At 43.9% G+C, this 23,273-nt stretch overlaps 2 protein-coding genes across 2 annotated transcripts in view; both read right to left on the minus strand.

Moving 5' to 3' along the window:
• kif14 (kinesin family member 14) overlaps positions 1–8,638 on the minus strand; it is a 45,882-nt gene extending 37,244 nt beyond the window's left edge. Inside the window, exons 1-10 of the mRNA XM_080771350.1 lie at positions 8,553–8,638; positions 6,004–6,977; positions 5,391–5,718; positions 4,729–4,983; positions 3,841–3,928; positions 3,124–3,222; positions 2,006–2,058; positions 1,871–1,901; positions 1,266–1,373; positions 184–300 (exon numbers count right to left, since the gene is read on the minus strand). Of these exons, the coding sequence (XP_080627476.1) occupies positions 184–300; positions 1,266–1,373; positions 1,871–1,901; positions 2,006–2,058; positions 3,124–3,222; positions 3,841–3,928; positions 4,729–4,983; positions 5,391–5,718; positions 6,004–6,877 (1,953 nt within the window). The 5' untranslated portion in view covers positions 6,878–6,977; positions 8,553–8,638. The remainder of the gene's footprint in view (positions 1–183; positions 301–1,265; positions 1,374–1,870; positions 1,902–2,005; positions 2,059–3,123; positions 3,223–3,840; positions 3,929–4,728; positions 4,984–5,390; positions 5,719–6,003; positions 6,978–8,552) is intronic.
• Positions 8,639–10,605: 1,967 nt separating this feature from the next.
• Positions 10,606–23,244, minus strand: ddx59 (DEAD (Asp-Glu-Ala-Asp) box polypeptide 59). Its single transcript, XM_080770228.1, has 11 exons — positions 23,122–23,244; positions 21,824–22,064; positions 20,657–20,926; positions 20,557–20,608; positions 19,780–20,149; positions 19,240–19,422; positions 17,835–17,924; positions 17,175–17,426; positions 14,210–14,362; positions 12,608–12,739; positions 10,606–11,180 (listed from the first exon to the last, which is right to left on the minus strand). Exons 2-11 carry the CDS (start codon positions 22,050–22,052, stop codon positions 10,920–10,922), a joined length of 1,992 nt encoding a protein of 663 aa, XP_080626354.1. The 5' UTR covers positions 22,053–22,064; positions 23,122–23,244; the 3' UTR covers positions 10,606–10,919.
• Between the last annotated feature and the right edge of the window lie 29 nt (positions 23,245–23,273).

The raw sequence follows: 23,273 nt of genomic DNA on the forward strand, positions 1-23,273 counted from the left end.
CAATCCTATATGAAAATTACTAGTAGAGGTTAGCATTAGGTCTACATGTGTAAAACCGCCTGCGACCGTCTGTGGCGCGACGCGTTGCCGCGCGGCAGACGCAGCCGGTGTGTGGTGGGCTTAAGAGAGTGGGTTGAAAGGTTTCTTCTGTACAGTAGAAAGTAGTGTATATTATAACGTTACCCTGAGGCGGTCTCCACTGGTTTTGGCCGTCTTGCAGCGCTCGCTGCCTGCCAGATCCACCAGGTTGATCCGACTGGTGATCCGGTGGTCATGCTCTTCACCCTCCACAAACTCCGTCTGCGTGCACGCGCACGGATGGAAGAGAAGTTAAATATCACCACTGAGAATGTTTGTATGACCAATAATAGTCCTAATGATTTGTGAAGCGGTGTGGAAAGGAACACGCATGCATATTCCTGAACAATTAACACACCGTAAAATTAATTAAATTATGATGTTTTAGTAATATTGTCCCTGCTGGTCATACTGCCAACCAGGTGAAGAAATTGCAGATTGAGGCTCTAACCTTGGCTTTCATATGAAATATCCGAGACTATTCAAATTGTATAGACGATGCTTCCAAACATATTTCTAGTTTGACGACTTCAAATGGTCCAAACTTTAAATAAATGAAAATAGCCCAATCTTAAAATAAACGAAAAAAGCCCATCTACAAGCTAGTGATTAAAATGGAATCCCATGAGCAAGTCAGTTATGCTGATTAATGGTCAAATAAAGGCAGTCAGGAGGAAATGTGGCAAAAAAACCCTGAATTAAATGCATGTGACTCCAACAAGAATCGTCCTAGTCAGAATCTGAATGCCGTTGGTGTGTTAGTTTTTTTTATGTGTGAGTTTTTTGTTGACAACTTCCAACCGTCACAACGCAATGGAAAAGGGGTGGTTAGTATTATGCACTGTAATGCACTTTAGTGAGTCGTTTGACCATGAAATTCAAATATATTTAAACAGACCTTTGGCATCAGTAAAGTAATATGCAAGATTATAACAATGTGTCTGGTACAATAACTCACAAATAGATCTGTCAAAATCATGGCTGCCAGAGTATTACACATGTCCCATCACGTCGCAAGAGTGTATATCTGCTTTTTTGTTGTTGTTTTTTTTAAATCAGCCTATGACGACATTCCCATTAAGGCCAGCAGGGCAAAGGGTGACAATTTTCAAACCTGATGCGTGTGCATCAGCATGCATGCACACACACACACACACACACACACACACACACAGTAGAGTGTGTACCTTTGTCTGGGTCATGATGAGGGTGAAGACGGAGTGTGATCTGGAACTCTTGTCATTCATGCCTGTGGCAGCGGTGGCTCTCTGCTTGTTCCCCAGCTCCAGCCAAACCTGAGATCAAGACAGTGCAGGTTACAATGAATGTTCCTGGAGTCTCTGGACTGAACCAATTGATTTAAAAAAAGGTGGTAACACTTTACTCAAAATCAGGTCTACAGTGCCTTATAATCACCTTTATAATGCATTTAAATAAAACAAATAAAACTGTATAAGGCTTCATAATGCTCTATGTGCAATCAAGCCCAACTAACAACTCCGTACAAGAAGGTTATGTGAAGTGTTATAAGTGCTGGTCATAATGCATTAGCGGACAGCCGGACATAGCACATAACTACCATGCATAGTCTGTATCTGGCAGATGGTGTGAACACGCCGTCAGATACAGGCTACATTATTTGTCATTGTAGGCCAGCGACATTACAACACTCCAGAGGCTGCAAAAAAGTTGAGCTCGTTTCAAATTCAGCTACAAATATGCGGTGTACTGTACAACAGTAGCTTTCCATCTTTTGTTAGCTGCCAGTCGTAACGCAGCATTTAGAACGTACCTGAATGTCCCTGTAAGAGCTCACCACGTGCCTGTTGAGGAAAAAACTGAACGTAAGAAATTCTGCAGATGACCACAGAAAAACATCCTACTGTACAAAGAGACATTGTGAAGTCTGATATGAATGGCTTCTTACGCAGACAGTTCCTCAACGTAGGGTCCATGGATAGGATGTTCCCTCACCCTCAACTAGAAGACAACAAAAAAAGGATTTAATGGACAACTTTAGTTTTTTTCAACCAAGGATCATGTTTTAGGTTGTTATTAGAGAAACTAAAAGGTTCATTTTCTTTCATTTGCTGCTTTCTTTCGTTTTAGGGATTTTAGCAGTTTTTGACGACAGGGGGGCAGGGGCATTCGAGCATGGGGCTAAATATGTATTTTTTAACACAATTTGATGGTGATTTATTTTTTTATTGTTTACTATAGTCCTAATAAACGCCAGGAAATTACATCTGGCCACAAAAGATCACGGGATCTATTGAATGTGACAAACTGACATATTGAGCCTATACACACAGTATAAGCCTTCCCCCAGTAGGCTACCTTCACATTCAGTAGATCCTGTGATCTTGTGGCCAGATGTAATTTCCTGGCGTTTATTAGGACTATAGTAAACCATAAAAAAAACGAAAGAAAGCAGCAAATGAAAAAAGATTAACACTCATCTTTTACTTTATCTAATAACAAACTAAAACATGAACCTTGGTTGAATAAATCTAAAGTTGTCCTTTAAGATATAAGTAAGTCAGTGAGTTAAGATATTGCTATAAAAAATAAACATGCATTTAATGCTTCTTCTGGTTTCCTCCGGCATCAGTGTATGAATGTGTGTGTGAATGTAATGCACAGTCTATGTAAAGCACTTTGGATAAAAGCGCTACATAAATGCCCTTTTTTTGGGTCAGTTGGCTTCGTTCACTGCGGCACAAAGTCTACTGTAGTTCTGCCAGCATGCCACTGGGTGGCAGTAGTACACCAGCAATAAAGGTGTTATGTTAATGTTATTATGTCTAATAAAGGCTGATTTATTAGTGTTGTACAGCGGTGTCAGTTGCCTAAAACAGCTAATCCTCAAGCTTGTAGATCTACCATTCTCAGAGAGTCACGCTGTGGCATGTAAAATGAGCAGAGCGGTCAAATCGTGGCTATCAGCCAAAGTTGCTGGAAGGTAAAGTTGAAGAGGAAAAACAGACCAGTCATAAATATCGACTATATGTGGCCGGAGGTTAGTTAAAGTTCTAAAACACTTACAGGCATCCTCTTCTGGCTGGGTTCTTCCCTGGCCACCAGCAGGTCATGGATCTTCTCATTGTAGACCTCGAAGTAGCTCATCTCCAGGTGACATGTCACCTGGGAGGAACACAAACAAGCACTTTGAAAGATACCGCTTCAAACAGGAGTCATTTGTGTTTAGCTCAGAGGATGAGGACCATAGAAGAAGACATGATTTTAAACATCTGTTCGCCCGGACTACACTAAAACAAATGTGCACTTCTGTCACAGGTATAAAGTTATGGAATTCAAAAAACCAGGAGTTGAAAAGTTGTACAACAGTGTTTCAGTTTAAGAAAGTGTTTAAAAAGGAAAAAATGATAAAATATGAAATAGGTTAGATAAGTGTTATTTTGTTCCTTCAGCGTTGTTTTGTTTTGTTTTTGCTTGTTCTCTTGTTGAGCTCTATGTTATTTCGTCTTGTTGTTCTCTTTTTAGGGTGAGGGTGAGGGTTAGGGTTAGTTGTTTTATTTTGATAGGTATAAATAAGATTTATCTTCTTCCTGCTCCTTTTCTTTTCAGATTTGGAATATGTAAAAAAAAGTATGTAAAAACCATAACTGAAATGAAATAAATAAATATGAAATGAAACAGTACCCCTGTGTTTATCCTAATAAAGTTGAAATCCTCCTCCTAGCTCTATATAAATCTGAGACATTATCAGAAGAACCAGACGTCCTGGTACAGTAACAGTACCTCAGTGTTCTGTATAGTGGACAGTCTGGAGAAGAGCTCTGCGCAGAACCTGGGGATGACACCCGTCTGTTCGCCAAAGCCCATCATGCTGCAGGAGAGACGGGGTTAAACAAAAGACAACACGTTATCAATGAACAGTGTCCTTCCATAAAAAAGACAATTTGATCATATTAATTGAACACCTGCATGACAAGTTGGAAGTTATACATTTAATCATAACTTAAATCACACATTTACACCCAGAGTGGGTGTATTGTACCCTATGGTGTTTTTCCCAAATCAGAGCTGAATCAATTTGGGACCCCATCTACAGTCCGTCCCAAGAGACTAGATCTGAATAAATGATTTAATGCAATTTTGATCAAATATGTTAGTTGGGATCAGGTGCCATTAAGCATCACTGAAGTGGCAATAATCACGTTAACCCACACCCTCGAGTGTAATATTGCAATTCTACCACAGTTACCCTTAAAACTATTAAAATCGCTGAAAGAATATATTTTTTTAATGACAGATGTAGTCACTACGACCACAACCTTCACAAGAAACTAGCTAGCCTAGCCACCAAGTTTGCTAGCGCTCTGGGAGCTGAATTCTTTGTTTTGATTAGGTGGTGAACAGTGCTGGTTTAACCCACGGCTAGAAGGCTGTTTCAACCAATCAGATTGCTTCCTCGAAACGACCTGTGGTAGAATTGTTCTTCCTCCCTTTAATGTTTTAAACAAGTCAAAGGTCAATAGTCACTCACAGTACAAGGTTAAGGTTTAGGCCTATGCAGTACATAATACAGAGCACATGATGACACAGGTATGGCAGCTGTAAACTAACACATCCATGGCCTGGAATGCAGTATTCCCTCTTTATTACAGTTAGTGCGCAGGTACATACGTGTAGGACTTCCCAGAGCCAGTTTGCCCATAGGCAAACAGGCAGGTGTTGAAGCCTTCAAAGGCTCTCTCCAGGAGAGGCCTAGCGAGAGTTTCATACACCGTCTGTTGGCTGGCAAACTCTGAGTCGCTCTCATCCACCGAACAGAAGGAGAAGTCATAAGCAAAGGTGTGGGTCTGTTTGGAGACTGGGTGGTGGATAACTGTCTCTTTGTTCTTCATGAAAACAACCTGCACAGCTTTGTCTTTCTTCTCCCTAAAATGTACAGGGATGAACATGAAGGAATGACATGTTCACATATCCGGTATACTTGCAGCTGCAATAATATTATGGTGTGGTAATTATGGTGTATTCTAACATTAGCAACACTATTTTTGCACCTAATCTCTATTGCATAATATTCTAGCATTCCACAACATTGTCATGGACATATAAATATTGATTTATTATCAACATTTATTATACCATGATATTTCCTTTCAGTTGCATCTCTCCTCGCCATTTCTGCTGAACCGAATTTTCCTCTACAAGCTTTCCACATTTCAGCATTTTGCATTTGACTAAATTTGCCATATTTCCAACTGTAACTACCGTTACATTATGATATTATCCAAACCGTACAACCTAAAAGGCACAACACAATAGAGGTAAACATTACATACATGGTGTTGAACGGACGGAGTCGGACTGCTACAGTAACTGCACTGTTCTCCAGGTTCTGGGAGTGCTGCTGCTGCCCTAGGACCTCGTGCGTTCGCACCAGGGGCTCCACACTGACGGGCGTCGGTACCGAGGCTGGAGTGGCTGGGGCGCTGGCGGCCGGTACCGAGGCTGGAGCGGCTGGGGCACAGGCGGCCGGTACCGAGGCTGGAGCGGCTGGGGCGCTGGCGGCCGGTACCGAGGCTGGAGCGGCTGGGGCGCTGGCGGCCGGTACCGAGGCTGGAGCGGCTGGCACAGTGGCGTTCGAGGTGGTGCTTGACTTCTGCAAACCTGCAGACAGATAGGAGGGAAGTAAGTAAGTACATTTACTCAAGTACTGTTTTTTTTTCCTTTATACTTATAGTCCACTGCAAGATGTGAACAATTTAGTTACTGTAGATTCTTAATTTGAAAATGGGCCAATCACAATGCATCGCAATGCGTTGTGAGCTGCTACTAGGTAGATCTGCCATTTTTAAAGATTAGTACTTGATAGTATTTCAATCATAGAAGTTTACATGGTGGCCTTTTACTCAGGTTAAAAAAATAGATCCGACTACTCCTTCCATCACTGACCTGCAGAGATCTTCATCCTTGGTGTTGGAGTGGGCATAGCTCCTCCAGGCGGTTGCATAGCTCCTCCAGGCGGTTGCGTCCGCATCACCTTCGGTGCTGCCAAGTTTGCAGACTTGGCTGCCACCCCCTTTGGGACTTCCTTCCTCCCCAGCTTCTCGAACATGTCCTTCTTTGCCGAGATCTTCTCAAAGGTAGTCTTCCGGTTAGGAGTCGAGTAGGTTTTGGATTTGTCCTCTAGGTTTGCCGGGACCGCAAGGGACCTGCCATTGGTCGAGGAGGGTGTCCTGCTCTCTGGCACGACCACACCTTTACCGGGCGCGTTTACCGGAGCAGTGACCTGATGCGCTTTCGCCTTGGAGGTCGACGCGTCTCTCAGACTGGCGGAGCGGACGAAACCTTTGGACTGTTGTGGGTCCGTGGTGACGTTGACCCGCCGCGCTCCCTGTGCACTCTTACCAACGTCACTTCCCATTCTATCGACTGACCCGGCTCTGCGCTGTAAAGTCAGCCTTTTCTCAGGTGCCGGGGTGGCGGAGGTGGAGGCGGTGATTTGGACGTTTTCGGTCATCGTTTTGTCTGCTCCTCCGGTTTTTCTCTTTTGTAGCGTCAGGCGACTACGGGTAGGCGTGGTGGCACTGCCACTGCTCTGAGACGGTACCGGGATAACATAGGTCCTGTTAATTTGTTTGCTTGCATCCACCGATGATCTGCTGTCGTCCGATGAGGAGTCTGTTGACCTGGAGTCATTTTTGCTCGTCGTACCAGTTGCTTTTTGAGCCTGATGCTCCCGGGCAGCAGTCGTCGTTGCCGCCGTGTCCAAGAGGTGGTCATAATAGGCTGTATGCTTCCTGGCAGGCAACGAAAATAATGACATGGCGCCTTGGCTGCTAAAAACTATATTTAACTTAAAAGAAAATCCTCAAGTCACAGTAACTCAAGTAGGAGAATTTCTTCAACATCGAGACAAGATTTCCCTGAAAACATTAAAGAGAAATGTGCAGTTTAGACATTTAGCAGATGGGCTTGACAGACCAGATCAAGGGCTGTATTTTGCGTGTCTTAAGCACCAGGTCTTATTCCCTAACTTGAGTAAACTAAAGACCTGGAGGCGTGATCAATGCTCTTTGGCCACTCAGAATAGCCAAATGGCATTGATCACGCCTCCAGGTCTTTAGTTTACTCAAGTTAGGGAATAAGACCTGGTACTTAAGACACGCAAAATACAGCCCCAAGAGTCATGTTTCAATCACGTAACGTCCTGCTGTCTCTTGCATTAAGTGCCATTTCAAAACAGGTGGTAACGACAGTTAACGGTAAGTGATTTTCAACGAGCACTTACAAACTCCAACACTTTGACAAATAATCACCTGAAATGAATGTATTGATGAAAGCACAACAAATGCTCATTCATTTATCCGATACCAATACATCACATTGTTGAAAGCAGTAACATACGAAACACACCACAACGGTTGTCAGTGATATGAAAAGTACTCATTTGGTGGGGAAAAGTAGTCCTATTTATTACTGTAAAAGTACCAATTATATCACAATACTCAAATACTAAAATGTACAAAAGTATTCACATAAAAACATGCTTCAGTGCCGAAAGTGATTGATAGATGGAAAAATCATAAGAGTACAGATCAATACAAAATCAAATAAAACGTAAAAGTACTCGTTTTGCAGAATGTCCGATAATGTTTTCAAATGCTTTGAAAATAGCCCAAGCATGCATACAGCTCAAGTGTATTATTATTATTATTATTACCGGTATCCACATAGCGGAGTAGCCATGGTTCACATGACGCACGGAGCAGAAGTATTGAAATTTGGAAACACTCCCAATACATTCATTCCTCAAAAGTGTACCCAAGTACAGTACAGTACTTTTACATAACATGTCCTAAAATGTACTGTTGGCTGTTAATGGCTGTTGTCTAGCAGCCCTTTTCGGGACCCTCGATTACCTTTTGATGAATTGAACAATGTGGACCCTGTTGTAAACAAGTGTAATGCTTAATTGGGTCGTCCACTCACAGTTAACAGTCTTTGTATTGAGTTTGTGCTTGAAATGTACTGTAAATCTACAAACTGTTAATAAATATTTCAATCAATCAATCAAAACCTTTTCTGTATTTGGGACGCCGGTCTCCCCAAACAAGCACAGAAAAGGTAAACAAGGGGACGGGTCCATTATCATCATTCATCACCCTCCAGCGATAACGCTAACGCTACTAGCCCTTAATATATACCGGTACTCTAAGTACTACTAGCCCAGTTCCAAGCGGGGCTACGCTAACGCTAGCCCCAAACATTTAGATTCTCGTAAGTTTTTTTTCCGATTCTGACGAATTTCGTCAGAATCGAAAAAAACCTCTACGAGAATCTAAATGTTTGGGCTACGCTAACGCGTGCCTTCCACAAACAAACGGACGGAATTATTTACACGGCAACTGCGACGCCATCGCCGCTCAGTAACTAAACCCACATCAAGCGCGAATGAAACTTATTTCCCATTAAATGCAAAACAACTACTTGTGTTTAACCTTTTTCGTTCAGCTTGGAAGTTGGAGTTCTCCTCTTCTCTCTTGTTGTTGTCGCCTGTCGGAGTCTCTCTACTAGAATCTCTTCCGCCTTCACCCGCTTCAATTCAAACAGTCGTTCAAAGACCAGAAGCGATTGGCTGAATTCTTTCTCTTTTTTTTTGCGGATCCAGAGCCTTCTATTGGCTCTGGGTGGATCTATGGGTGGATGGCTTCAAGCAGTATTGCCATGTCCGCTTGTTATAAGCGAATTGAGGCTTCTCTTTTTGTAAAGCTGCTTTGTGTTTTTTTGTGGGGGTTAACCATAGATATATATATACTGTATATGGGTTAACCTCAAAACAAATAGCAACAGAAAACTTTTTTTGTTTCATATATGTTAGCAATAACATATCAAAAGTCCTAAGAAATCCCAGTGGTGGAACATTTGTCACAATTTCCCAAATTTGAAAATATTTTCTTGTCTAATTTCCACACAAAAGCTTCAGTTGTATCCACAATGATGCATGTTGAACACAAGGTGGGCTTCGGCCAGGCAACCAGCTTTGGAGAATGGAGCTTTTGATGGCGTTGCAACCTTTTGACATGTGGATTTCGGCACCTGGATTGGCTGCAGAGAAGACATGGAGGCTTGTGTGGATATTATCTGTATAGTGTCTTGGCGGTGACTCGCCAAGTCATTCAGTCAGTGCAGACCCTTGATGACACCTTGGTCTCCTTAGTGTTGCTTGAAGGACAGTGTCCTGAGGTGGGGCTTGCTGATGCTGAGCTACAGATGCAATTAACCTCCTGAGGCAGGCTACCACCTTCAATAATAATTAGGCCTAGTCAGTGTGAGATGTTTATGTCAAGGAGCTCCCCCTTATTGTGATGTCAAATGTTACTGTACACTTCTCTGTAGCATCAGTATGATTATTGACCCTATTCATTTCCCCTCAGAACATCATGGAGTCATTCTCTGTAGCTATATGATTATTGTAGATCTGCTATTTCACCCCAAAAATGTGGAATATTTGGAATGTTTTTGAACATTCTAACATCATAAATCTGCTACGGGGCGCTCCCCTGTCACGAAACATTTTCAGATGGGGGTTACTGGGTTAGGGACAAATACATTTGAACCATATGGCATGAAAATATTTGAGAACCCCTGGTTTAAATAATAATTTAAAAGTTTGAAAGCGAGCCCAAATAAGCAACTATACAGAAATAAATCACACCTGTGTGAACTGAGTGGTGCAACTCCCCTCTCCCCTCTCCCCCTCTCTCTCTCTCTCTCTCTCTCTCTGTGTAATTAGCAGGCAACAGTGCAACACTATCTCTCTCTCTCTGTGTAATTAGCAGGCAACAGTGCAACACTATCTGTCTCTCTGTTTCTGGCACAACAGCGCCACTTTTGCCCCTACTGGTACTCATAGTCACATAGGTGAGGTCGTGAGGGACACACACAGGTGAGGACGGACGGACATTGTTGTTCCTTGGAGTGGTTGCACCACTCAAAAACAAGCCGCAAATCGCTTATAATAAGCAGACATGGCAACGCTGGTTGATGCGCAGTATATTTTTGTGTTTCTGGGGATGATATGATACAGGTCATATTTAACAATACAATGGTAGCAAGCCCCAAAATCCCATTCTGCTACTTACCCCTATGTGTCAGGATACTACCAAGTCGATTTATGTAATTTTAGTGAATTAATGTATGCCTTTACACAATTTATATACCAAAAAGGGGGTTTTGAGGTGATAAACTACTATAAAGCTGCCAGTCAGCAAGGTCTATCATATCAAAACCTAATCTAGGGATGTATAGGAATTTCACAAATCACAACTAGAATTCATATCTGGGGGACTTGGCCCAAGGACTAGGACAGGCAGTAGGTGGCAGCACTCTCAACGCTATCTTGTAATACTATAGATAATACTCAACTCAAACATGTTGTCTAACTCTAAAACATCATTACAACAGTTTGCATCAGAGTTGGTCATCTGTGTTGATTGCATAGCACTTTGGGCCCACTGCTGTCGTTTAGAAACGCACATACCAGTACATCTGTCATATTTTTATAATTTATTAATAAAAACTAATCAAACACAAATTACACATTTACATACAGTAATCTTTAACAATTACATGCCATGGACTCCCAAATGTAACCATTTCTATGTTGGCTATTAAAAAAAAATAGCAGATCTACAAGCTCACAGAACGACGTCATTTTCCAGAATTCTTTTTGAAAATGTGAATATAAATCTTCTCTTTCAGATGGGTGTCCGTGGCCAAAAAACACATCAATTGGCGGTCCTTGACATGAAAAAAAAACCTTGAGAACCACTGACATGATGAACAGTAAACAGTCAACACGGTGGTCATTTTTTGCGGCGGTCGTGTTTCCTGATGATGTCTATGAGGTTGTTGGGTGTGACCAGCGGGTCGTCAGCCCGCGGTTTGGCTTTCTGTTTCTCCCTCCTCTGCTGCTCGTGGAGGTGGGGCGAGTTGAGGAGCTGCGGGGGCAAGATGGAGCCCGTGGGCTTCACTCTGTTCACTACGTCCAGGAACAGGCGCTTGTTATTGCCGTTGAGGAAGGTGATGGCCGTACCTCTGTGACCCAGGCGACCTGCCCTCCCCACCTGGAGAAAGGCGGGTACACAACAGGTTAGTGGAGCAGTGGTGGTGTTCATAAAGTCACCAGGCGAGGAATTAAAACATGAGATACACTTGTATGACGCGCACGCAAAAATAGTTTGACCATTTATTACCTCCACAACACACGTTAAAAAGGTACAACAGTTCCCAGGCCTCAACTATTACCTAAACGTGGATGTTACGGTGTTAAAGTTGCGTTTATGACGGTCAACAAGAAAATGTCCTCTCCCACAACCCCTCTGTCTGTCCAAATTCCACACAGTAGTAGTGCCCGGCAGGTGAATAAGATAGTTTTTAGCATGGCAGTGCCAAAGCACCCGTGATCATGCCCACCACCTACTACCAGTGCAGTGTCTGTCCATTAAAGTGACATGCCTTACGTCACCAATAAAACACAAGACTAGGCATGTCGTCACAATTGTCACATTATGGCTCCTACACGTGGTTCTGAAATGTCTTTCAATGTCATGTTGGCAATAACTCTCAGGATTACAGACGTGTAAAGATCCATTTGGGAACTCCTTCAATGTCCCTGGACCCCACTTTGACGACCACCGTAGCAGAGCAAACAGCTGAATGTTTAAAATTAAAGTCCTATACCTGCATATTTATTTTAATACAAATAGCATTAGTAGCCAATCTAAAAGCTCAGAACGTGACACATTGTGTAATTGTAGATACGATATTTTTGAACGTTTGGGCATTTATTTTAAGTATATGCAATTGAAAATGTTCGCCTACAATGATTTCTTTTTAAATATAGGGACGCCAAGATGAAAGGTTAATCTAGAAAATAAAAGGAGTCAGGACCCCATACTATATTTGTATGTCGTTTTACAGCCGTGGCGTGGGTATGTTCATAATGGTCATGGGATGCAATTACAGTACGTCATGTATGCGTGAGAACACTGTACTGTGTACAGTACTGTACACAGCCCAGGGAAACAGGGCTCTACTGAAAGCCATCGTGTAACTTGAACACTGGCTCAATATTCGCCAAGTATGTCCCTGTGACAAATATCAACATACAGTTTGCATGTTCTCCCCGTGTCCCCTAGGGTAGGTACCCTCACAAAAACATGCAGTAATCCTGGTCTCTAAACTGCCTCCCCCTGGCCAGCCGGGGCGCCTGATGGAGGGGAAAGGAACTGGTTGGAATAACGTGTTCCTTCCACGCGCTATGTCCAACCAGGGAAACTCCCCCCTGTCAGGTGTAAAGGAGTGACTTGGACACTCAGGCATGAAGGGAGCATGAGTTAAGTCCGTTGCTCTCCCCAGGTTGGCGGAGGGTGTGTAGAGCCCAGGATCACAGTAGATGATTGGCACAGGGGTGAAAAATGGTTTACAAAATTGTGGGATAAAAAATATATAAAAAAAAAAAAAGCAAACCACCTACAGACGTAGAACCTACCTGGTGAACATACTCATCCATACTGGGAGGCATGTCGAAGTTGACCACCACTTTAACATTGACCAGGTCCAGTCCTCTGCCCAGCACCCCCCCAGTGCTGACCACCACCTCAAAGTCTCCCTCTAGAAGACCCTGAGCACACCAAGCACAACAAGACACCACATGTTCAGAGCACTAAATGAAGACCCTGAGCACACCAAGCACAACAAGACACCACATGTTCAGAGCACTAAATGCTTTGTAGAAATTATCAATGACATTTTTAAATTATGTAATGCTTTTATCCAAAGCGCTTTTACATGGATTGTGCATTACATTCACACACACATTCATATGTAAAAACAAATATTCATATAACATAACATCTTCTTCTACCCCATTGGACAAAACATGGTCCGCACTCCTCACAACAAAGGGTTAGGGTTAGGCCGGGTTTCCTAAACATTCCTACTGGGATCATCTAACCAAAAGTTAGCTCTGAACTCGGCCCTAATACATGGAATGACCTGCAAACGACATTGAAACGGACCATATTGGTACCCTTGAGTCGTTTTAAAACCTTGGTGAGCAATACAGAACCCCACAATATGTAACTGTTTTAGATCGTTTTGAAATTTGTCTTAGCTTTTTATTTGTAAACCTATGTAATTCACATTGTAAGCGAGATCTTGATATGGAATCCTAGGTCTGCTACGCGTTCTCGGTTCTTCTTAGCTTAATCCGACTGTAACTTGCGTAGGCAATGATATTTATGGTGTTGGGATGTCAGGGGTGACGTCACTCTGACGCCCCGGTTGTGAGCGATGTCAGAGAGGCACTCCGTTCCTTCGTAACACACATGTATATCTTATGTTTTTCTTTTCCTGATCTTCTGATGTATTGTGATGTTTTTTTTTTCTATATGATATTGTATTACTCGACGACTCGACGAGTTTGGTTACACAGTGTAATTTTGAGAATAAACAAAACTTGAATGAATGAATCTATGCAAAACAAAAGTAAAATTGCTCTGTATGCCTTCAAAGTACAATACCGTAAGGCGTAATTATTCTAAAGATAATTGTGGGAGAGATATGTAGAGATATGTACACTACACATGTTGTATTAACCCATTCTGAACGGGAACCCATTTTGGTATTGGCATCATGTTATGCTTTAGCTATTGAAAAATAGCAGATCTACAAGCTCATAGCGCGCCACCGAGTGGCGCGCTACGAGCTTGTAGATCTGCTATTTTTGAAAAATCGAAGAACGACTGACATTTTTAGAATCTGATCTCAGGTCAGAATGGGTTAATCAGACCAGTGTGTGTCCAGTGGAAACGTATGAATCTGATCTCAGGTCACTGACATGTTGCATTGACCACTTAAGCCCTATATGCAGTAGAAAAACTAAATTTAAGCTCATGTAACCATGTAAGCACTAAGCTCACAATGGAAAGGGTTGAAAATCTACTCAAAGTGTGGATGCCAGGGTGATGTGGTTGGCTGGCTGTACTTGAGCCATGTTCCTGTCTTGTTGTTGTTTTACGGCCTGTGTCATCATGGCTGCCTAACGGTGGCCTAACCTGGAGGATGAGGTTACGTTCCCACTGACTCTAACCTTGAGGATGCGGTTCCGTTCCCACTGAGTCTTGTCAGAGTGGATGGCCACGACGTTGAGCTCCATCACCTTGGCCACGGCCTCACACAGCAGGTCTGCCCCCAGCTTGCAGTCCACAAACACCACCACCGGAGGCTGGTACAACTTCCTGTCCTGAGAAGGTCAGAGAAGGGAGAAAACACGTGTCTGAATGCCACATTCTCACCCGGGGGGGGGGGGGTATTCATGCACACACACTTTATGATGAGCCATTGAGGCACCGATTATTTTAGACCATACCAGTGGTCTGGCATGTTCAGACCGTTGACTCGGACTTACGGTATAGCCTACTTGACAATTACTGCTAATAATTTCCCAAGGCACTCGTTTTTCTGAAAGGGGGAGGGACTGCGGCGCTCTATTGTGGTTCATTTTAATTTTGAACAAGCCATTGGATGTATTCCATTTATTTCAGTACAGTATTATTAACCTTGCTTGACAAAAGATAATATAACACAATTAACTGAATATACTTTATGCCAGACAGTTGTGTTAGTGCTCGATTTCAAAACGAAATGTCGAATCTAATAAACCAGTGGAGCTGAGTTTCATACCAGTGTTGCAGACTCTATTTTTCATCTTGTACTGCCTTTTTGTCTAGCACCTGGGCTAGAGTGGAGGTGCATGCTCTATTTCCTTTGTTAGTGCTCGATTTCAACCCATTTTAAAGCGTGTAATGATCTGAAAAGTCTAGCCAAATAGGCCTACAGCAGCCCCTGGTGAAGAGATTGATTTCCAAATTAAATGCCCTCCGAGACCTTTCTAACCGCACAATGCATTTTAACAGCCAACAGTGACTCAATGATGGTCTAGGGACTTTTTTAATTAAAAAAGAAAGGAAAGAAGAAAAAAAAGGCCATTAATGGAAATATTGTCTACAATGTGTATGTGATAGATGGTTATATTGACGACGGAATGTTCCCTTAAACATTTCTTTACACCAATCTGGGTGAGAGGTTTGCATGTTTTGTCTATGATTCAGAATCAGACTTGTGGCCAATTTCATAACGTTTGATCCTAATGAAAGCTTAAAATGTGAAACTCTCCGTATGTCCCCTCCATGTGGTACAACGGCTCTGGTTACTCACACATTATGATCTAATGTCATTTATCCACTGGTGTGTATGAAACAGACCCTTCCTGTTCCACCGTGCTGTAGAAATGCTACGAGCCGTTCCTGGATGATTTCCTGGACAGAGGCCATGGCTCAGGGCCCACCCATTTCCTCTGGACAAGGGTGGTAGGGGAGGGTAGGGGGGGTTTAGGGCTGCAGTAACGGCTGTCTAAATATGGCTCAGTAGTAGAGGCTAGTGTTTGGCGCGTCAGGAATTCCCTCCACTCACAGCCAGTTGATTAAATTCCAGACCCAGTTGCGATGGATGTTGACTGAGGCTCACAGAGTAGCCAGTGTCGGTTTGAAATTCAAATCAAAATTTAGGGCCGGCTTTCTTCATGGAACAGATTCCATGTTGTCAAACAGTGACAGGCTTTCATTCCATAAAGAATGAGACATCTACCATTCGAAAAGCTGAAAGTCACTTCTGCTAAGTGCTAACTAGCAGAATATGTCAGCACCACTGCCATAAACATGACACGCCGTTAGTACTAGGAATAAACACAGGAGACCCCCGGGAGGAAGTGGACTTAGAAAGGGGAGGCGCCAAACAGAGTTCCTGTCTCGTCACAAAAAAGGTGGTGTAGCGGCTAGCCCATAGAGTATTAAAAGGATAGAGACTGAACCGGACCGATAGCCCCGCCCCCCACTATTCATTTCAGTGGAAGTTGCTCAGTGGCGTTTTGAAGCACCCGGAAGAACCGTCTATATTTCCGCATTTTTTAGATTTGGACAAAATGTGGTGTCCAAAATGCGCTCAATGTTAAAGCCCAGATGCACGGGTTTTCTCGTCATAACTCCACGGGTCCGCCTGCAGTCCCCGCTCTTACCACTAGGGTCGAGAGCCTCACTGGGGGCTTGGCGCAGCCAGAGGCAAAAATCAAAAAAGGAAAACAAAACATCTGTTTATTTTTACTGAATGTGTTCCAATTGGTTGAAAACAAGCTACCCCCACCCCCACAGAATGATGTTAGAACTAAAGTTAGAACTAATCTTGGAATTTTGTCAAGGATAGTTGCTAATTACGGTCTGTGGCTGACAAGAGTACTACTTTTACACAATGGACCGCAATAGTAGTCTACTGAATCTCACGCTAAGCTTGTGACTGTGGTGTCAATAGCTTCACTCCCAACTAGTAAAATCTACACAGGAGAAGTCTGTGAAAGCTTCTCCCAGCAAGGTGCCTAGAGCACAGCATTCCGGTAACACTAGCCAAATAGAGATTGATTTCCAAATGATGACTTTTCTTACCGCGCAATGCATTTTAGCCAACAGTGACTCAATTATTCCAGCCATGTCTAGTGACTTGTAAAGATCTCGGGCATTCCGGTAACACTGCGCACAGTGGCAAATAAGCAGAACAGAAGGTTGTATTATATTAGGCTGCAGTTTCTTGATTATACAGTAATTAGGCCCATTTTGTTCCCGTGGGAGAAATTCCAATTTCACCTCCACCCAACTCAACTGATTGCTGCCCAAGTGGTCAGACTTGAGTGCACCAGGGAGCAGTTACAGTTTACACATTTCTGGGGGCGGGCGTCGACCCTGCTGGGACCTTCTGCTTCCCAAGCGGCCTCTCTACCCCATAACCCCATGAACCTTTAGCGTGATACGGTCTCGTGTCGCGTTATTGGTCTCCCGGGCCCGCTGCCGCAGTCGCCATACCGAAGGAATACTTCAACCGGATTATCACACACCACCCAGCCTGCACACACTACCTGTCTGTCAGAACCAGACGAGGGTCCAGTTACTTAGAGATTACAACAATAGCTAAACCTGCTGGAACACATAACACCACTGCGTGTAACATACGTTGAGGATCTCAAACAGCTTCTTCTTCTTGGAGGGTTCTTCCACCCAGAGCAGGATCTGCCTGACGTTGGCACAGGGCCGGTTCTTCTCCCCGATGGTGATGCCCACCGGGTCGCGGGTCAGGCGGGCGGCCATGTGCTCCGTGGCCTTCGGTATGGTGGCCGAGGTCAGCAGAGTCTGGTGGTCCTCGGGGACATGCTCCAGGACCTCCAGAACCTGCTGCTGGAATCCCATTTTCAACATCGTGTCTGCCTGCGGAAGACAACAACACATAAAAACATTACATGACAATTTTCAACTATAATGGCAAGCCCCAAACAGGGATGGCAGATTCAAAGAGGTTAACTACTTGATGCATGACGCAATGCACAGATTTTAATAGTCTATTTGTATTGATTGTTGGTGTTTATTAGATTTTTTTTTGTCAAATAGGTTTTTATTGAGAACAGATTATAAATTGTTACACAAACATTATGACATGAAATACATTTTTCTTTTATAGGAAAAAAAACAAAGGAGGAAAGAAATAATACTAAGACAAAAAGAGAAAGAACCTCAACCCTCCCACCCATGCTGCTCAGTGACACCGCATATCTAGCCCTGCATCATTCACCCCGTTAGGGGCGTGTGATATCACTAAATTACCATAACGTCCATTACCTCATCAACCACCAGCACCTTGACTCCATCCAGCTGCACCGCCCCCTGCTTCAGCACCTCAAGCAGCCGCCCAGGCGTTGCTATGACAACCTGAGGATGATGACAAAGAGGACGGAACAGTGAAATCCAGTTCATCCGGTTTGTTTAGGCTGCCAGATTTGAACTTAAAATGTCCCATTCGCCTGATGGAGGGGAAAGGAACTGGTCGGAATAACGTGTCCCTTCCACTCGCTACGTCCGGCCGGGGAAATTCCCCTCCGTCAGGTGAAAAGAATCAGCTTGGACTCCTCATGCATAGAAGGAGGCATGAGGTCAGTCCGCTGCCCCCCCAGGTTGGCAGAGGAAGTGTAGCGCCCAGGATTACTTAGACAATTGGCACTGGGTGAAAAGAAAAACTGGGTTACAAAATCGTGGGATAAAAATTAAGATAAAAATAAAATGTCCCATCTTTAATTTGATAAACTAATTCTGTTGCACTTTTTCCATCTTTTTTTTTGTTAACTACATTTGTATCCCACGATTTTGCAACCCATTTTTCTTCACCCAGTGTCAATTATCTAATGTAATCCTGGGGGCGCTACACTTCCTATGCCAACCTAGGGGGGGGGGACCTGCTTCCTTATATGCATGAGGAGTCCAAGCTGATTATTTTCACCCGACGGGGGAGAATTTCCCTGGCCGGACGTAGCGCGTGGAAGGAACAAGTTATTCTGACCAGTTCTTTCCCCCTCCATCAGGCTGGCCAAGGGTATGTAGTTTAGAGACCAGGATTACTGCATGTTTTTGTGAGGGTACCTACCTACCCTAGGGGACACAAGGAGAACATGCAAACTCCACACAGAAAGGCCCTTTCGCCAACTTTTTCATTACATTAGCAGCCGTGCTTGGCGTGCTATTTTTGAGCCCCTCCTATACACAGGTTTAGTTCAACGTAACACACACACACACACACACACACACACACACACACACACACACCCCCTTCAGGGGTACAAGTAACAGCGTCTTTGCCATATTTGGCGGCTACCGATAGTGAAAGAGATTGCACAGAATTTCGCAAGCCGTTTGGCTGCTTTTTTTTGGCATCCCAAGTTGTTGGAAGCCTCTTACAGCCAAACTGTGTACATGTCGAAGATAAACACAAGTAGATTGCACCTGTAGTAGTGCAATGATGGTCTGGAGGAGCGGCTGGTACTTAATGACTTTGGCCATAAAGGCTTCCTCTAAGCTAGAATCAAAGGTGCAGGCCAACTCACACACACACACACACACACACACACACACACACACACACACACACACACACACACACACACACACACACACACACACTTCTGTAGTCATAAGTTAATAACCAATAAAAGAGACAAAAAAGTCAGTGTTAGGGCAGAATGAGTGAGCGTACGTTGATGGTGCGTTTGAGCCGGTGGAGTTGCGGGGGCAGGGGCATGCCTCCCACCAGCAGGGCTGTCCTCATGTTGGGCACGCCCACCACCAGCTCCTTGGCCTGCCTTTCTATCTGGATGGCCAGCTCCCTGGTGGGGGTCAGAATCAGTGCCACAGGGCGACCCGCGGTGCCCACTGGACTCTGTATGGAGAACAGCGAGAGGCAGAGCTGCACTTAATGTTGAGAATCACACCCATTTCTACCGTATACATCATTTCTGGATAAACATATTAGCAGCATTAGCAACATTTGAGACTGAAATGAATGAATAAAACTCTTCTCCTCCACTGTGGCCAAGAACAGTTCCCATGCATTGATTTATAAGATAAGATATTGATAAGAAAGAACTTTATTGATCCCTGTGGGGTTATTCGGGACAGACATTATGTAACGGTAAGGCAAAAGGTCATTACTATAATAAGTGACAAACCTGTCCTGGTCAAAGGTGTAAGAACAGTAAAAGGTCTGTAACAATAATATTATCATATAATCCTGTACCTCCAGTGCCCGCAACACCACCGGCAGCAGAAAGGCCACGGTCTTCCCCGACCCCGTCTCGGCGCTGGCGATCACGTCCCGGCCCGACAGGCCCACCGGCACCATCTGCATCTGGACGGGCGTCGGGGCCTCGTAGCCCGCCTTCCTCAGGTTGCCGGCCAGCGTGTCGGGGAAGCCGCAGTGCTGGAACTCCACGATGGGCCTGCTCACGTCCGTGCCCTGGGTGGAGATGCCCAGCTCCTGTTTCACACGCTGCACCTGGGCCTCCGTCAGCCCGGAGACGAACGGGTCCTCTCGGTAGGAGTAGACGGCGGTCTGAAGGTTGTCCGACGAGGATCCGCCGCCGCCGGGGTCTGCAGGTAGAGCAGTCCTGTCATTAGGGACGGGACGATATGAAAATGACACGTCACGATTATTATTGTGGCAAAAAATAATAAGAGATTAACGATATCATTGCGATAATCAAAATATGCTTAAAACTTAAAATGTCACTGTTGTTAAGCACTTGAATCCCCAGCATCCCTATTCTGGGGGGGGGGGGGGTGGGAGGAGAATGTACGATCTACAAGCTTGTGAGATTGAAGATTACGATCTACAAGCTTGTGAGATTGAAGATCTGCTAATTTTGCGAATCAAATGCACTCTTTACTGCTCTGTTTTAGTATAAGGGATACTGAATTTGCAGCTGAACCAAATCCAAATCATAACGGAGGACAATTAATTACACATTAAATTAAAATCTCTGCGATACATTATCGTCTCTACGATGATCCCTACCTGTCGTGCTCCGCTCTGTGTTTGCGGTCAAACGCGTCCGCCCCGGTCCCCAGCCCCATCTGGGCCCCGGTCCCCAGCCCCATCTGGGCCCCGGTCCCCCGCCCCATCTGGGCCAGGTGCTTGGCCTTGCACTCCAGGCTGCAGACGTCGTTGTCCGTGCTGTCACAGATGTACTCCCCGTAGCGGCCGCACATCGCGCACGCCGGCTCCCCGGGCTGGGGCCACCTCTGGCTCTTCCTGAACGACTTGACCGGTTCCTCCTCCTCCTCCTCATCGTCATCGTCGTCATCTTCATCCTCCTCACTGTCATCTGACGAAGACCCCCTTTCACCGTCCTCACATGGTGGGCTCTCTTTCACAGATGCTGTGTCTGTAACGAGTGGTGGAAAGTAACTAAGTATACTTTAATGAAGTATTTTAAAATGTATTGTAATGTTGTACTTTTTGCTCTGCTACAATTATTTGAAAACCTTTGTTACTAGTAGTTACTTAGATTTTGATTATTATCATTACAAAACATACATTAACCACCATTTGAAAATAGCCGATCTACAAGCTACTGTACATCATGATATATATATATATCATGTATATGTCAATATGTATATGTATACATTTTGAACACTTGCATAATGTGCACTTTTGCTACTTTAAATACACGTTGATGCCAATACTTTTTTTCGAGTGGACTGCATTTATATAGCACTTTCATTCGAAGCACTTTACATTACAATGTAACCTTCACATTCACCCATTCACACACCGATGGTGGAGGAAACCATGCAAGGCAAGGTACCAACCTGCTCATCAGGAGCAGTTATAGGGTTGCTCTGCAGTTAGGGAGGGAATCGAACCTGGAACCTTCGGATTACATGGACAGCCACTCTCCAACTCCTGAGCCACTGCTGCCACCCCCACTTTTCTTTTCTTTTATGTGAATACTATAGTACTATTTTTCTACATTGTGGTGGTTCTGATGAATTGAAAATGGTGGACCCTGTTGTAAACATGATTGATTGAAAGATTTATTAACAGATTGGAGAATTACAGTACATTTCAAGCAACTCAATAGTGTAACTCAAAAGTGTAACTCAAAAGTGTAATCAATGCTTTATCATGGTGTCGTCCACAGTAACAGTTTTTTGTTATTGAGTTGGGCTTTCGTTTGAAATGTACCCATACTGCATACTGTTAATAAATACTTCAATCAATCAGTATTGATACTTATACTATAATAAAATATGCAAATACTTTGTCCACCACGTACTGCCTGCAACCGGTGCTGCTGCTGTCTGTTCTGTTGTCAGGTTCACATCTGTGCGCTCTTCCTCGTGGTCCAGATCTTCCTCGTGGTCCAGAGGGGCTCCAGTGGAGCTTTGGACGGGGGTCTGTCTCTCTCCTGGAGGAGGAGGACCCAACTTGACCTTCTTTATAGCAGGACGTTGTGCTGGGACCTCGGCGGGTCTCTTCACTTTCAGGGCTCTCGGCATAAACATGGTGTTACTGTTCTGTTGGCACAGACAGAGATCAATGACAGTGTTGTTATTATTATTATTATTATTACATTTTAGCTACTGTAGAAATCACGCATTTAGAATGTTCAGGGCGAAGTTCGCGGCTGTCAAATGTTTTAATGTAAACCTACCAGGATAGTTTCTGGAATGCAGTGCAAGATCAATTAACGCAACAATATAACAAACGACATTTATATTCAGCTGCTTTCTGCTAATTTTCCTTCCACACGTTCATCAAAACCAAGATCAAAACAAACAAGCACACGTAACAGCTCAAGCGCACGTTGATGACGTAGGGCTTCGCTTGATGTTTTCTTGATGCTGATGGGTATTGTAGTCTTAGATTGTAGTTCGTATGATACCCTGGCTCGTTTGTTATTTTACGAAAAAGGATCTCGCGTCCCGTTTATTTATTATAATTGTTTCTTTTATTTATTTCATTTTTACACAATCTAGTTTCACGTCAAGGCAGAATAAAAGGCATTGTTATTGTATATTAAAGTAGAATTTCCCCCAGGGCTGCGTCAGTGACTCTAAAATCAAATCAAGCACACACAATGTACATTGATATGGAAGCATTAAGCTGCCAAAATTCAAATGAAATGGCAAATACGAAAAGTCAATTGAAATACGAGAAATGCTTTTTCATTGATTCGGCAAATGTTCTAAACATGCAAGCTGGTCCATTTGGTTGCGCACCATCTCAGAGTAGTGCTTTTGGCGACACCTCTGGTAGCTATGTGGTCATTACAACCCTGTTTACAGTGTAGGAGTTTGCGCATGCGCACAGACACTGACACTGGGCTTTGAGAGGCACAGTGCGGCAGGCAGCCTGCAGAGGAACAACCAGTCAACCACACACACACACAGCACAGATTGAATCTGAACAACAGAATCACAACACACACACACACACACACACACTACACCGTTAGACCATGTGAACTTAAAAAGGGACACACTTTGCGCCAGAGGAACCGAAAGACAACAATGGAAACATGTTTATTAACATTCCAGCAGCAGCGGTTGAGAAGAAGATGCGTTTTCATACCCTCTGAGATCCAGCAGAGAAGATCCGTTTCTTCTTCAACTGGTTTAGGCAGCAGAATGGATGGAAAACACCACCAGCAGGACCTGGGATTCACTGTGGAGACATGAAAGAAAGAGTCCGCCGTTTATGTATAGGATAATTAATAAGACGCC

The sequence above is a fragment of the Protomyctophum bolini genome, assembly GCF_963924005.1.
Source record: "Protomyctophum bolini genome assembly, chromosome: 8".
Taxonomy (NCBI): Eukaryota; Metazoa; Chordata; class Actinopteri; order Myctophiformes; family Myctophidae; genus Protomyctophum; species Protomyctophum bolini.

Excerpts from the sequence above, each read along its gene's own strand:
- ddx59 (XM_080770228.1), bottom strand. The coding sequence starts at position 22,052 with ATGTTTATGCCGAGAGCCCTGAAAGTGAAGAGACCCGCCGAGGTCCCA. Across the intron at positions 20,150-20,556 it reads CACAGAGCGGAGCACGACAG|GACTGCTCTACCTGCAGACC; the intron begins GTAGGGATCATC and ends CCCTAATGACAG. Across the intron at positions 19,423-19,779 it reads TGGTGTTGCGGGCACTGGAG|AGTCCAGTGGGCACCGCGGG; the intron begins GTACAGGATTAT and ends TTCTCCATACAG.